Here is a 15,489-nt window from a genome sequence, read left to right on the forward strand (position 1 = left end):
AATAAAAAGATGAGCACACTAGGGTTTCACATCAACAGCTTTACTTGATCTGTTGCCAACATTAAGAGTGCCCAGAGGTCACTTATGTTTCAAATTGGCTATTTAATGCAGTGATTACCAAGCACCACAGGGAGACCAGCTCAACTAAATTAAAAAAAATTAAATTACAATTTAATTAAAGAATTAAGTGGACCTGAACAAGTTGAAGCAGCAAAGCTAACATTAGGTTTAGGTGGCATGTAGCTAATAGGGATGCCTAAATTACTAAAAACAGATAAAAAACAAACTAAATAGCTACGTATGGAATAGTAACAGCAAAAACTGTTGGCTAACAATGTGGACAAATCACTGAAACTTCTAAAATATACCTAGTTGAAACACTGTTTCACTATTAGCTAAATGTAACTAGTTTAAAATGCTAGCTGAAACGAATTAAAACACTGAAGTTTATTGTAAAAATGGGGCCACCAGTTGAACATAAGCTAAAATTATGGATTAACAGTTGCTAACAAAATGAATAAATGATTACTGGCTGAACATAATGGATAAAAAGGTAATTTCATAATAATAAATGCATATCTGTTTGTGAATGATGGAAAAATAATGGGAATTGTTAGCTTGCTAACTTGCTATCCAAGCTTGTAAATATGATAAATGGTAAACAGAAGGGGTTTGTGAGCTCACCTGACAAGGATTGTTGGAAACCACTAATTTATGTAATGTTACATTACGATTTATGTTTTAGCAGTTATTACGATCCCATAATTGTGACCTACACTGTAGTGTACATTAAGCCCAATATACAGTACAGTAGAGGTGAATCAAATTTTGCTTGTTGTGTACACAGTACTATAAACACCAAAAATGGCAAATGATATTTAAAAACCTTAACAACACAACATCTTTCCATGGATACTGTCCCAGTTACTAATACACAGGTTTTGGGGACTAGTTCTTGGATTAAAAGACTGAATGAAAACTTAAGTAACATACCAGCCACAAGGCAGTACTTAGCTATACATATGTAACCTTTGCATTGAGCCGCTATTAGTCTAATGACTATTGTATAAAAATACGCAAATCACAAAAATAGGTACACACGGGTTAGAGCTAAAACACAAGTATCAACAAGAGTTCTTCATCTGAGTGCACACCAACCTGCAGTGAACCACCATGGGTCCGGCATTGGTCAGGGTCTTGGACTTGACTCTTCTAATAAACCCCAGAAGGCCGGTGGCGTGATATGGCACACCGTGGTCCGGCCAGCCAGTGAAGTGAAACTGTCGGATTTCCCGGATCTCATGAGCTCCTCTCTGAGGAACACAGTTTAAGCACACAAAGCAAAAGAGAATGTAGTGAGAAGAACATGGATGTGTGAAGTCTTTCTAAAGTAAATACGGGTTGAATTGAATATCAACACACTCTTCATCAAGATCCAAGAAAGGTTTGTACAAAGTTTAATTTAGCAATGAACAGGATGTTTAAGGCCAGTGTAGCCATGTGTCTTCACCTACTGTAGCAGCTATCTGTCATGCTGATATTAGACAATATGCATTGCATTAGTTATCTGGGCACTTTGCATGTACCATAAAGAACAGTATATTCCTCTATGTTATATTGGTATGTGTGTTTATTCTTTGAATGGATATTGCCTGAAGATTTTATAAAATGTCATAGTAGAATGTAACAATTAGGAGTTGTTATATGGTATAAACAATAGTTAAAGAGAGAAATCGAGAGTTACAAATGATTCTATTAGGTTATATTAGGTTAGGTTGCATATTAATATATGTTAAACATCCATCCATCTATTTAATAAACATTGTCATAAAGTGCTAGAGAAGCCTTATATATGTCCTTCTCCAGCTATTCAGGTAGGAAAGCTACATCTGAAAAGTTATGACTGTATTTATAATTGGAAAAAAGTGTTTAAAAGGTTGAAGTGTACCTTCTCTACAGCAAAGGTCCTGATGACATACTCTGACAGCAGCTCAGTCTCTATCAGTGTCACCTTGATGTCTCTGTAGATCTCCGTATCATCAGGCCAGTACTTACAGCACTTCACCTGAGAGTGACAAAACCAAGTGTTTGACAACATCCTCACAAGCTGTATGCTAACTGCAATGAATTTATATTCACAATGCTCTACTTCACTGCACACATTCATATTAGAATTTCTGCAAGTTGCCAGGCCATCATTTTTTCCAATAAAGATAATTGTCACATAACATTAGCCCCCATTTGCCACCTGATATTTCAGCTTTTGAAGCATTTCTTTCAAATCAAAATGAGATTTGCTTCATATTAGTTTCGGCCCCCGGTCAAGGATCTGCTGTAAATGGGAATCTTATGTATCGATGGGAGAGTTCATTCGCACGTTATTGCTTTTTCATTCTCATGTCGATAATGTGAAAATGAGTCTAAAGGTGGACTGTGCAAAAACCTGGAACAGAACAGTGGAGGTGCAATGGGAGTGTGTGATTTCTCCACCTTAAAAAATTGACTACCAGTGTGGTGAAATAGGATAAAACATAAAAAAAAAAATTGTGTACAACAATTAAATGAGGGAAATATAATGACAATCCAATATTGATATGAAATAATAAACCCTGAGCTGTTTAAAACAGATTTCCCAACAGAAATCTAAAACACCCCACTGGAAATATTACTTGTATTAGGTATCATAAGAGCGCAAAATTACCCCCCCCCCCTTCCCAATTAAACTGTTGATACAGAGGGAAGTAAGGCTGGTAATAGAGATTGAGATCACGGAGGTATATCAGAGAATGATCATTTTTGATGAGGTATAAATGCGACATCAGCCACAAGTAGATTCAATTTTCATTCCTGGCGTCTATGCACTGATTACGAATGAAATGAGATTTTGGTTTGTGGAATGACACAGACAGAGGGGGACTTGGAGGTCCCTCTCTCTGACACCCCTGATGACTAATCCCTGATGACAATCACAAATCCACCGTCCGCTTCCAGCCAGATTGAGTTAGGCAAAAGCCATTACCTTATTAGATCAATCTACCAGGCGCCTAGTTTGGGGGGGAATTAGCCTTTGGGCTAAAATATGCCAGCATAGACACAGATGTTCTTTGGTGCGGGCACACTTATGAGCATGTGACGAGCGTGCACAGGACTTGCACGTCGTCACTCATATGGATAGAGTGTATAGAAAAGAAGCACATGGAGCATCACCTCATCACACACATCAGCACGCTGACTTCCAAACCAAATCTCTCGTACATTAAAGTGTGCCGAGCACCGCCCCCCTGTCTGAAACCAGCGGGAGAGAGGCTGCGCGTGCTTCTGTGTGTGTGTATGCCAGGATTTCCCAGAGTTCATCAGTGACTGTGCCGAGCAGATGGCCCACTGTGATACGGTGGAGTGATTTTATAGGGCCCTCTGTGGAGCTACCGTCACTGTGACCAACTGTGCCTACCGCCCGCCATTGGACAAGGATCATATAACAGACGGTTTGAGGGCCGGGGCCCGCCGAGTACGGCACAGAAGCTAAGCAGGTGTGGAGAAGGTGCGGGGTGGGGTGGGCTGGACTCCGCTACTGTAGAGGAAAGGCCTAATGAGGTACCTAGAGATGGGGCTATGAATCATTATCAGCTCTGCTACATTTAAGCCCCACCAAAAATGCACATCAGCAAAATCAAGGTGTGCCTCTTTTTAAAGGGCTTTCAGTGTATTTAAAATTCTTAGAGAAAAATCCCGTGGCAGTCAAAGCATTACACTGTACGTTAAGACCTTCATTTTCTCTTGATTATAACCTAACCAGGAGGAACTAAAGTGCGAGTTAAGTGGAACAAATTAGGACTGAAGCAGGGCTCTGGGTTTTTTCCCCCCCTGAGGCAGGCCACATGCTGTAGTGAACAAGAAAAGTCAAGGCTTTACCATTAGTTTGAACATTATGAACTGTCCTCACTACTCAATAACAGTCCCCTTTTGTCCAGTGAGGACAGCATTAAGAGATGTTTCTGCTCGGAGGAGCCTGGAAGGAGCTGGCGGCTTCAGCGGAGTCTAATCTCCTGTTATAGAGCCACTGAGATGAAACAGTAGTCAGACGCCTGGATGCCTCTCTGGTAATGAAGGCCATCAATCAGTTTCTTCTCACTTCTCACTGATCAGATAGATGGAAAAAAGAGCTGGCGGCACACGAGTCCCATGCCTCACTAAGTCAGCGCGTGCGTGCACACAAACATCTGGGGACTGATGTTCAAAGATAATAACAAAAGGTGTCTCAGTTTGCCTTGAAATACAATCAGGCTGTTAGTCGACTGGGGGCAAGGTAATCTTATTTGAGATGTGCAGTTCAAGTGAACGTGTCATAAATACTCACCCTGCCCACTTCCACCAGGTTGGTCACCATGACGATAGCTGCAGTGTTCTCCTGCCAGACCATCCTCCAGAAATCAAATACCGTCTCCTGCATGGGGCCTAGGAGAGACATAGAGAGGAAATTACATTTTACAAATATTTTTTCCCCCCAAACCTACCTTAAATATCTTACAATAGCTTCACACAAGTATTGGGGTGTTGAGGCTTCAGTCAGGTTTTATTGCAGTCTAGCTCTTTCCCTTAGCTACCAACAAATGTCTGTGGGCTTCAACGCATGTTACACATTAACAGTACCCTTTAAAAAACTACAAGTTTGGCATCTTGTAAACACATCTGGTTAATCTGGTTCATCCAAAAACACGTTAATGCATAACCTTCAGTGGTTCATATATGAGCAATAATCAGTTGCATATTATTGCTATTATTAGTGGCTCTTATTAGTCGATAAAGTGCACTTACTACTTTTATTTTGCGCGGCCATATTCCTAAACCACGAGGCCATTACCTAAGAGTTTTCCCCTCCTAATTACTGCAGAATAAGTCTTAGGCTACAGAATTATTTATGAGCGAACCTCACTTTAGACTGCAAGACACATTCAGAGTTATTTTAGGGTTATTTGGATAATATTAACACTTGCAGTTTGCCATTTTGTTATATAAGAACAGACTGTTCAGAGAAAGGACTCATAGCATTACCACCTTACAGGCACAAAACTTTGTAACTATCAATGATTAGTATGCAGGAGGGTCACTAGGGTAAACGCTTAGATAATAGTCCAGTAGTTGTAGAATATGGTAGTGCAGAATAAAGCATTTGTAAGTGTTTACTAATGACTAACAGGGGACAAATGAACTCTAATATGCATTCTAACAGGCAAGCAGCAGATTGTAAATTTGTGTACCTTAAAACAACTACCTAAGTTTCCATGTCTCCAAGTTTATTTTCATATTTATTAGTGGAAGAATTTGTTTGCCACAATGGACTATCTATCACTAAATTTGGTAATGCGCTTTACTGCTGACGTGCATGCTGTGGGTAATGTTTTCTCATCAGTAACGTCAGCTTCTTCCTCAGATTAACTTCCAAACATAAATTTGGTGGTATTACTGATATATTGGAACAAGAGAGTTTACAGGGCATTTTCTCCAACATTTTCACTTCACGGATCTAGCGCTGAAAGACGTGTCAGGTATAATTTATTCATGGTGCTTCTACATCAGATTCATCACATAGTGCTTACTCTACAACACACAGCTTAAACACGGATGAAAACGAGAAAGGAAAATGAATCACAAATTTAAATATGAGCCCAACGGCTGCTGTTCTCCGTGCGTCCGCACATGCGTGTGTATGGCAAAGCTCAAAGTAATTACCACTACATCTCATCTGTTCAACACCAACCTTTCCACCGAACCGGACCCAAATGTGTCTGGTGAACATCAAAATAAATGAACAGAGAGCCAGTCAATGCCTCCAATATTTAAAACTTCACTGAGCAATAATTGTGGGCTGAATTTAATTATTATTCTGGTTAATTAAAATTATTAATATTAGTTTTAATCAAGCACCAAGTAGAAAAAAAATTACTTCTGACAAATTAATTAGTGAATGCAAATCTCTACAACTGTGCATTCTCCCGAGTTGGCCCGAATTACCTGGAGACATAACAAATTATGCAGACACACACACAGGCACAAGCTAAGACAAAACATGGCAGATACACAATCTGCTGGCGTTTTCTTCGTTGCCATTTATGTGGTAGGTAAATTTAATAAACCTTAGGCCACTGAAACCTGTAAAAACTCAAGTCATGAAAAAGAAAGAAAAAAAAAAGAGAAAGTTTTCCTCAGGAATGCACAAAGTACGCACCGCGACTCAGCATCTTGTAGACCAACCTTTATCAGCAATTAGTAAAATAGTAAATCTGTATGGCTTTGTAAGTCTCTCACATCATTATGGAGGAATTTTCACAACATTGCTTCAGTTCACTGAGGTTTGAGGTCATTTGTTTATGCACAGCTCTCTTACAACATTTGGACTTTGGCTGGACAATTGCAACACCTTGATTCTGTTGTAGATTTGCTGCGATACTTGGGATCATTGTCCTGTTCCCAAAATTCTCAGACAGATGGCCTCACATTTGACTATCCGGTCGTTAAGTCTGACGTCACTAGCCGTTGTCTGGGCCTAAACTCCGCTGCAGGTCCATATATCAAACGATCACTATGGCATTACTGAGAGTTGAAAAACTGTCTATAGTCTTTCATCTTTAATAAAATGATCAGCGTTCTGCTCTACCAGATGTAACAATTGAGTTTAACATCCAGGCATCCATGAAAACGGAATTTATGACATTTAACGGAGTTAGAAGTTAGCAGGAAGTTAGCTCGCTAGCTTCTATCTAAATACAATATAGCATGTCCTGACTGCGGGGTTTTGGAAGCAAATTCAAACGTACAGCTCTGTTATCACTCCCAACATAAATGAAGACAGAAAACTAAACAGCAGTGACGTTTGTAGGGTTACTGAAGTTTGGCTAGCTGGTATATAATGATGTGCTACGTAGCACATCATTATATACCAGTCACGTACGTGACCGCTAGCGACACAGCTATGTTAGCATAATATAAACAAGCTAACTTTTTTCCACTCGATAAAAGTTAACGTGAGTGTTCTCGGTGGTCAGGAACAAATGTAATCGCATGGCAGGATGCTGTAAAAGGACCAAACTTCAGCCAGGAGAACAACTGAGATGATCCATCCACAATATGAGGTTAGTCATTCATATACTGCTGCATGGGCTGGGCTGTAGTTACATCCTAAGGTTTTAAAACTGAGCTTAAATAAATGATTAGCGGTAATAAAAGCCGAGGGAGGTTAACAGTGATCACTGACTGTTTTAGGAGGTTTTTGAGATTAAATAGAAGAAAATACAAAACATTAAACATGTTAACAACACAAAAGCCATATTAAACGCAGACTACTTTAGGCCCGGAAGTAGGATTCGTCACATCATCACTTAACGACCGGATAGAATATTTTACTAAACAGAACAGTTCATGGTTGACTCAGTGATTTCCGGGTGCCTAGGACCCTGTGGCTGCAAAACAAACCCAAATCATCACCCCTCCACCACCGTGCTTGATGATGGGTATGGGGCATTTATGCCAATATGCTGTATTTGAGTTTCTCCAAACATGGTGTGGTGCCTCATGACCAAACATCTCCATTTTGGTTTCATCTGTTTAAAGAAAGTTTTTCCACAACTTCTTCAGCTGTAACTTGATAAACATTAGCCATGTTGCTCTAGAGCAGGGGTAGGCAACTCCAGGCCTTGAATGCCGGTGTCCTGCAGGTTTTAGATCTGTCCTTGATCCACCAGATGATTCAAATTGCTAAATTACCTCCTCAACATGTCTTGAAGTTCTCCGGAGGCCTGGTAACAAACTAATCATTTGATTCAGGTGTGTTGACCCAGGGTGATATCTAAAACCTGCAGGACACCGGCACTCGAGGCCTGGAGTTGCCTACCCCTGCTCTAGAGAGAATTCATGAAGTGCATTTGATTAGCAGCACCTGGCTGCTACTTACATTCTCAATTCCTATGGAAGCATAAGGATACACTTAATTGTCATACAAATTTGAACAACTGTTATCCAGTTAGGAAACAAGGATACTTTGACCTGTGATGTGCCCTAAAGGTATCTTAAGGAACACATAAAAGTTTTAGCATATTGTTGGTTACTCGGGAAGCACATTGCACCTCCTTTCACTTTAGTAGTAAATTAAAGAGTCTAGTCCATGACACAACACCTTGGTTAATCAGAGGACTTTGTACACCAGATAAGGTGAGCAGTACAAAGTGGAAAAAATGAAAAAGTCATTGGGGAAATTTGTGTTGTGGGTTATGCAGATGACTTTCACCTGGGAAAGTAGGGTTCAGATCCCCTATGCAGCCAAAAGCATTATTTTTAGTGTGTATAAAGAACATGTGCATGGCCTTGAAGGGAGAGGATAGTAGCAGGAAAAAGGTTTCCCATTTAAAAAAAAAATCTCACTTTTTGGATTTATGCCATCTGCAGCTGTAAGCACTAGATCACTAGGACACCCAGGGAAAGATCTATATAAAAAGTAGTAACAACAACAAAGGTGGGCATGAAGAGAGTTGTTCTGGCTACTGCATAGCTATACGGGCTTTAGTATCTGGCTTGAGTGCCATGATCATAAAACCACTAACTACACAATTAAAAGAAATGAACAACAATTTGGGAAACCTTAATGAAGAACTAAAGTGCTTGAATAAAAATGAAATCATTACGGGCTAAAATAGAATGTAGTATAAAAACACATTTGAATATATCATATTGTATTATTACTAATTTGTTTTGCCTTAGTATGAGGAGCTGCAGCATTTCCTGGATCCTATCATTGTGCTGTTTGTGCTTCTTATTGACTTACGCCTTCTGCAACAACCTAATTTCCCTCAGGACATCAACAAAGTGTCATCACCATTTTATTCACTTGATTGATCAAGCCATGTTTGATCTGCTTAGTGGGGTGCCTAAACACATCCTCACTGTCATGCATTTAATTGTGCAATATTGTTTGACAGAGTTTAAAAACATCTATTTCTAAAAGCAGATAAATTAAATTAAAAAGACACTTTAAAGAAATAAAAAACAAAAAATGATTCAAAACCAACCATCATTTCTGCGAACACATTTCCATCCTATTTGTGCTTTTACAGTAAAAATACAAATAGCATCTATCTCAACTAGACAGCTAGAGAGTTGGAACAAGGCTACTCCATAACTTCCATCTGTATTCCCCTACTTCCTGTGCTTTGCATGTGGTGGTATATCTCGATTTAACTGTAGGACTTCGGTTTCCGTCTCTACCCAACCTGATTGAGCCACCCACTCCGCTACCTCCCACATTTGTCCCTGAGGAAAGATGCACATTGCTGAGAAGTTTGGGAGAGGAAGAATGAGAAGCAGGACAGCTGGTGTGTAGGACTTCAGTAACACAATACTACTTGGCATTATATGATAAACCATCCAATGGGAGGCTCCTGCCAAGCTTTAGCTAACCAATTTATGCTTTGTTGTGAATGCAGAGATGGAAAATGGGTACAGATAGCTTCCTGGACTGTAACTTGATGACACCCATGAGGAAGTGAGTGTGCTTCTTGATAAGTAGATATACAAGAACAAAGGAATCGCTAACACAGTTGATTTGACAACTTTCACACAGAACGGCTTCAAATGTTGAGGAAAGAATTTATTTTAGACTCATTGGTTTCTTAACCAGTCTCCATTGAAAAATAGCATGCTTTTAAAATCCTAGATTTCTGCTGCTGTAAGCTGACATGTGCCACTGCAGTCAATGAGCTGTAAAAGTGGAGCTTTTATATTATCGAGTTCGCAAAAACCTGTTTCAGTAAGTTAAAAAATGTCTAGAAAGCACCTCTTTTCTTTAGCCATAGGCGGTGCTGGGCCACAGCATGCAGCCTGAATGTCTTTGCTGCACTTTTGGCTGACTGATTCTCCAAGTATCTGTAACTCTATTGAAGCCACTGAACACAATTGCTTCATAAGCACTGTCTAATATTACTTTGCAAAGTCACTCAATGGTCTTTAGTTGGCTTGAGATTTGGTGACAGCCAATTCTACTAGCAAAAAAGCCATATTTTAATTTGCATAAAAACATTCAGTTACAATTTGTATCTGATGCTGACGGGACGCTATTGTCCTGAAAGAAATCACTTCCATCAGAACAGTTTGTTTGTCGTCTTCTATTTTAAGGGTTACAGGTTCAGGCTTTTCTTTTCTTTATTCTGTAGTATGATACTGTGAGCGCATTGCAAGATTTTTAACCAGAACCCCCTCATTACCTTAACCTTAATGTTCATGTTTGCTGTTGATGCTTGTGACAGTTATTTACATTATAATATATTATAATAATAATATAATATTATAATAATAATTTACATAATAGGAATCATGTTATCTGGATTACACGGGTGCCAGATAAGAAAAAGCACATGCAGTTGGCTTGTGAGAAGAACAGCAGCTTTGAGTTGTGAGGTGAATCAATTTATTGGCAACACGTTGTCCTTTTTACACGAAGTTTCAGTGTGTTGGTTAGTGTTCTCCTAAAGTGGTGGCAGCTAAACTTTGAATATTTGAATGAGACCAGATATTTTCCTCTTGTTTCCAGTGTATATGCTATTCAGTACTGTGGAAAAGTCTTGAACTCCCCTCTCATTTCTTTATATTTTTGTAGGAAAATGGGAAAGATGTGCTGCAATGTATTGAAACGTGCATATATCCATGGAAATACTGTATATAAAGCAATTCTAAAAAACTTTAAAGTGAATATTTTGGTATTTTATTCTTCAACATCTTTTTTCCGTAGTCTTCAACAATAGTTCTCCAGGCTTCTGGAAGACACTTGAAGCTCTTCTTTGGATGCTGGCCTTTTGTTTGCCTTTTGTTTTGTTAATAACACTGAGGTCTGAGTTCTAGGGAGGCCAAAGACTGATAGTGTTCAATGGTATGTTTTCCTGCCAACTTATAGGTGCATGTTTGGGATGCTGAATGAACCTGCATGTTGGATCAAGATCTCGTTACTTTTATGTGTTCACAGGTCCACCAATTTTAACAAGACCATCAACACCACTGGCTGAAATGCAGCCCCAAACGGTTACAGAGCCCACATCGTGTTTTACACATTGTTGTTCAGTAAACACTCATTTTTTGTACCTAACCTCCTTCATCACTCCACAAGCTCTGCTGCTACTTATTTTCAGAACTGCTATTGTGTAATTTGGGATACCTAAGCCATTCCTCATAGTTTCTCTTCTTGAAGAATGGCTTTTTCAAAACTGCCCTTCGACTAAGACCATTTATGATGAGGACTCACAACAGCAGATAAATCAACTGAAGGGGCAGATGCATCTCTCAGATCCTGTGCCAGATCTTTGATGGATTTTTTCTTAAGAACATGACTTTCAGATGCTGGTCAATCAGTAGGATGGTATTTTGAAACACGATTTTATGGCTGTCAACTAAAGAAATGGGAACATTTTAACGTGGAAATTGTAAAAAATTGCCTAAAGTTACAATTTAAAATTGGTTCTTTGCCAACACAGAAGTGGTTCATCCCCTGAGTTACGTCCTTTTTATGCTTGAATTATTCATAGGCCAGTGCTAAGATGCTTAACAAAAACATTTCTCTGAAAATTGTCGGGTACAAGGACTGGACTGAAATGAGTAAAAAATGTATCCAGTGAACAAAGAAAACCTTTGAAAGACCTTTAGAAACGCTTGGAGAACTATTTCTCACAAAACTAAAAACAAAACAAAACAGAGAAAGCCTGGCTTCTTTCAAAGAAACTATAAAGAGATCAGTGGTAACTTAAGACTTGCCCAGCACTGTACTTAACCATTGAAACCTCCTCTTGGCTTTTGTTCAAGAGAGCAAGTGTGGCAGTACTGTCAAATTTGAACAATCTTTTTAAAATACAGATTCAGGCAACCAAAATTAATTTCTGGTACCTTTAAGATAAAAAATAAAGTCTCAAGAAAAAAACAAACAAACACTATTAAAAAATAAACAAATAATCCTGATAGCTAGCTGTACCGAGGGGAAAGCTTACATTCTCAAAGACTAGGCCACAGGTTATTTTCAGAGAAATCAGTCTGAGAGCTCACTTGAAGAATACAAGCAGAGTGCACTGTTTGTAGTACAGAGTGCGTGGTGCCTAGTTGGTGAAGTTTGGAAGAGGCACTTCACAGAGGCAGAACACAAGTAGGAGCTTCACTTCCAGCTGTCAGAGAGCTAACGCTGCTGCAGCTGATGCTGTGTTTTGGGACTAGGCCCGCACCTCCTCAGAAGCAAAGAGTGTGACAGCTGTAGAATCCCCAAGCCAGGTACGGCACAAAATTTCTGATCAACATGTTCACACAGACACTCACAGACAAACATGCAGGTGATGTTCCCCTCTTGCCCATTAATATTACATGTGGCAGGCTGTGGCATAATGTACACTCGCTTATCATTGATTTGCTCTCTCTCTCTCTTCCCATCTCCCAACCCCACACCTCCCCTGCTGGGCTTTGAGATGTTAACCTGTAAATAATAAAACTTTTGGGCTCCTGGTGACATTTGCTGCTTGTGAAGGAGGGGAAAGCGGAGAAGACCGGAGGGGGAAAGCTTGATGAAATTGAACCCTTTCCCGTGTCATGAATATTTTCCACATCACCAAGAGGATGCAGGGGGTTATCGCAGCTGTTTGCATCCCCGGTGTCAGTGTAATTCAGTCTCCACTAGAAGGAAGCTCATGTCTGATCAGTATTTAAAGCGATCTGCAGGACATAATAATGGACAGAGGCATCAATACGGGAGGGCTGAGGTGCATGCACACATTCAATCTGCTAAGTAGGTGAGCTGCAGTTAGAGAATTACTGACAGACAGTTATTGTATTGCTGCAGAAAAAAAGAAGCTCTGGATGAGAGACTGACCTACATAATGAGGAGCAGAGCTTGGGTGATGAGGCTTTTATGGAGTGACAGCTGTTCTACCTGCCATTGTCACCTTGACAGAGCAAAGGGACTCGTCAATAAACCCCAAACTAATGAGTGTCATTGTAGTTTATAGCATTATAGAACGGGGACGACGTTATCCCACCTGTCTGCCATATTAAGCACACCGCAAACCACCTCCACAACCAATTTATGACAAAGATTTTTTAGCTTATCCAGCAGTATTGCGGGTCTCATTTTCCTGAGCTACCGCTGGTCCCAGTGGACTTGAGTGGAAGTGTCATTCACTGAAAAACTTTACTGGGGGAGAGAGGAAGACTACTCCCTCATTTTCAGCAAGCGTGCCAATGCCCAGGTGCTCTTTTCAGGTGCTACAGTATGCCGTTTGTCTGACTGAGAGAGACAGGTCTGTGTCTGGCTTTCCTATCATCTCTGGCTGCTCTTTGCTTCAGTGTCAGCAGACTGAGGCTTCCTTCCTGTCAGTCTGCCGGAGCTGATGATGAATTATAAAAGGGCCTGGTCTCCCAGAGAATACAGATGTTTCCACACTCTCTCTCTCTCTCACACACACACACACCTCCACGCTTTTGTACTGGATGGATCTACCCAGTGAAAAACCTTATCATGCTTGCGATACAGTCGATGGAAAATGAGGACTTATTATGCAAGCTCAATGAGAAAACTGGGGCTAATTAACTTGAATGGAAACACGTTTGGCTTCTCGAGCTTTTCATCTTAGAGAGGGCCTTGTTTGCAACATTTCTTTGACTGCTGATCTCCTCATGCATATTTTTTTAATGAAAATTGGAATGCTCTTAATGACTATAGGACAATTATACAAGTCATAATAATCCAGATGAAACTCTTTCAGAGTTGAATTTGCCAGTTATACCTCCTTGTTTTGGTGAACTCGAGGCGCACAGGAGAGAGTCGGCACTTGACAGCTCAGTTTCGAGTGCTGGACTCAGCGGTCAGCGCGAGGCAGTTCAAACTAGGTGCCATTCATACAGACAAATGTGCAGACCGAGCGACCACTGCCTGATTAGTATGCCATCTCTTTCTGAAGTAAGAGCAAACAGAGCGTTGTTTTAATTGAGACACTGAGGAAGAGAGGCAATGCACTAATAAACAGGTAATTATGCAACTCCCAGCTCCGCCAAAGCAGATTGTGAATCCATTAAGGCCTCTTCGCAAAAATAATAATAAAAAAACCTTGCCTTTATCTTTTTTTTCCCCCTCTCTTCCACTGATTTTTTTTCTTAAGTAGTATGTAAAATCCCCATGCATGCTGCCCGGTTGTGTGGGAGTGAGGCTCGCGATGCAAAATTCATAACAATTAACCATCAATCAGACTTAACCTCTGGGGTCACGGTAAGTGCTCCTCACTCTGCGAATCTGCCGGCCAGATTAACACAGTGACAAAATGCGCCTGTACATGTCAGCTAATCCATTTATTTATTCAGCCTACTCCCAGACTGCCTGATTAATGGCTCCCACACCACCGACGGGATGGAAACAGACAGCGAGAAAGCGTGCCGCTACGCTTGCTCAGAGGCGCGTAGGTACGTGCGTTTGCGTGTGCACACCGAGAGGCACCAGACTCCCCGAGCACACACCTGACTGAGCATCAAAGAGTAGTTTGCAAGAGCGTATGTAAACAACGACGGGGATGTTCAGATAGATATTCGCAAACACCTGCACACATCCATCTGTCCAAACAAACAGACACCGTTAAATTCTCACCGCCCACACACACACCATTCTAGTCTTGCAATTTTTAGAAAGTTTTTTATTCTTACCCTGAGTGGCGATGTAGTGATTTGGCCTGTGGTAGCCCTGCAAACAGAGAAAAAAAAGGAGAGAATATAAGAATCACTTTATGTTCCATCTACTTCTGAAAGACCAGCGCAGAGAGGCTAAAAAAAGACACTGCTCTTGACATTTAGTTGGTTTTTTTGACCTTTGCATGCAAACTCAGTCTGCTCCTACAATGCGAACCATCACATTCATCACTGAACAGATTTGAACTGTATAGAAATCCCAGTTAACGCATTTTTGTTTGTTTGTTTCGGATGCCCTGCGTTTATGCAGCCAAGATGAACTCTCGCTTCTACGCCGCTCCGCCACAAGAGGAATTATTTGAGAGATTTGCGTGCTTGCTTTCAAGAAATACTCTGCATAGTAGATCTGCCAGCTGTTTGCCACTGCACACCCTTTCAGCTCTTTGTTTCAACATCCAACTGCAAGATGCACGACTGAAAGCTCATGATGGATGCTGCTAGATACAAGATGCAAAAAACACTCTCCATCATACACTCTATATACGGCACACCTCTGGAGTAAGCAGCCAAAGTGTTGATAATCCCCAAGATACAACTAACAGCACTGATCTTCACAATAGGCCCCTAGTCTCACGGATTACTCTAATCCCTTCAAGTTTTATTTGTCCAATTCCTTGTCTTCTCTCCAGAGATATGAGGCAGGAAACAAAACATTAGGACTTAAAGGCTCTTCCCCGCCCCAGCCTCCCCTTGATTGTCTACCCCCCCACCACCACCCCCACCACTTCCCATCCACCCCTGCTG

At 40.6% G+C, this 15,489-nt stretch overlaps 1 protein-coding gene across 4 annotated transcripts in view; it reads right to left on the reverse strand.

Annotated features, from left to right (window-relative positions):
- The window catches only part of LOC102799796 (receptor-type tyrosine-protein phosphatase mu), a 166,061-nt gene that overhangs the window by 13,177 nt on the left and 137,395 nt on the right, over positions 1 to 15,489 (reverse strand). For all 4 annotated transcript variants that reach the window (XM_087831285.1, XM_087831287.1, XM_087831286.1 and 1 more), the window contains 4 exons: positions 14,704 to 14,740; positions 4,358 to 4,455; positions 1,949 to 2,065; positions 1,159 to 1,313 (listed from right to left, as the gene is read on the reverse strand). In XM_087831285.1, the coding sequence (XP_087687411.1) occupies positions 1,159 to 1,313; positions 1,949 to 2,065; positions 4,358 to 4,455; positions 14,704 to 14,740 (407 nt within the window). The remainder of the gene's footprint in view (positions 1 to 1,158; positions 1,314 to 1,948; positions 2,066 to 4,357; positions 4,456 to 14,703; positions 14,741 to 15,489) is intronic.

Source organism: Neolamprologus brichardi, chromosome 18, assembly GCF_056152115.1.
Source record: "Neolamprologus brichardi isolate AB-2024 chromosome 18, ASM5615211v1, whole genome shotgun sequence".
NCBI classification, from domain to species: Eukaryota; Metazoa; Chordata; class Actinopteri; order Cichliformes; family Cichlidae; genus Neolamprologus; species Neolamprologus brichardi.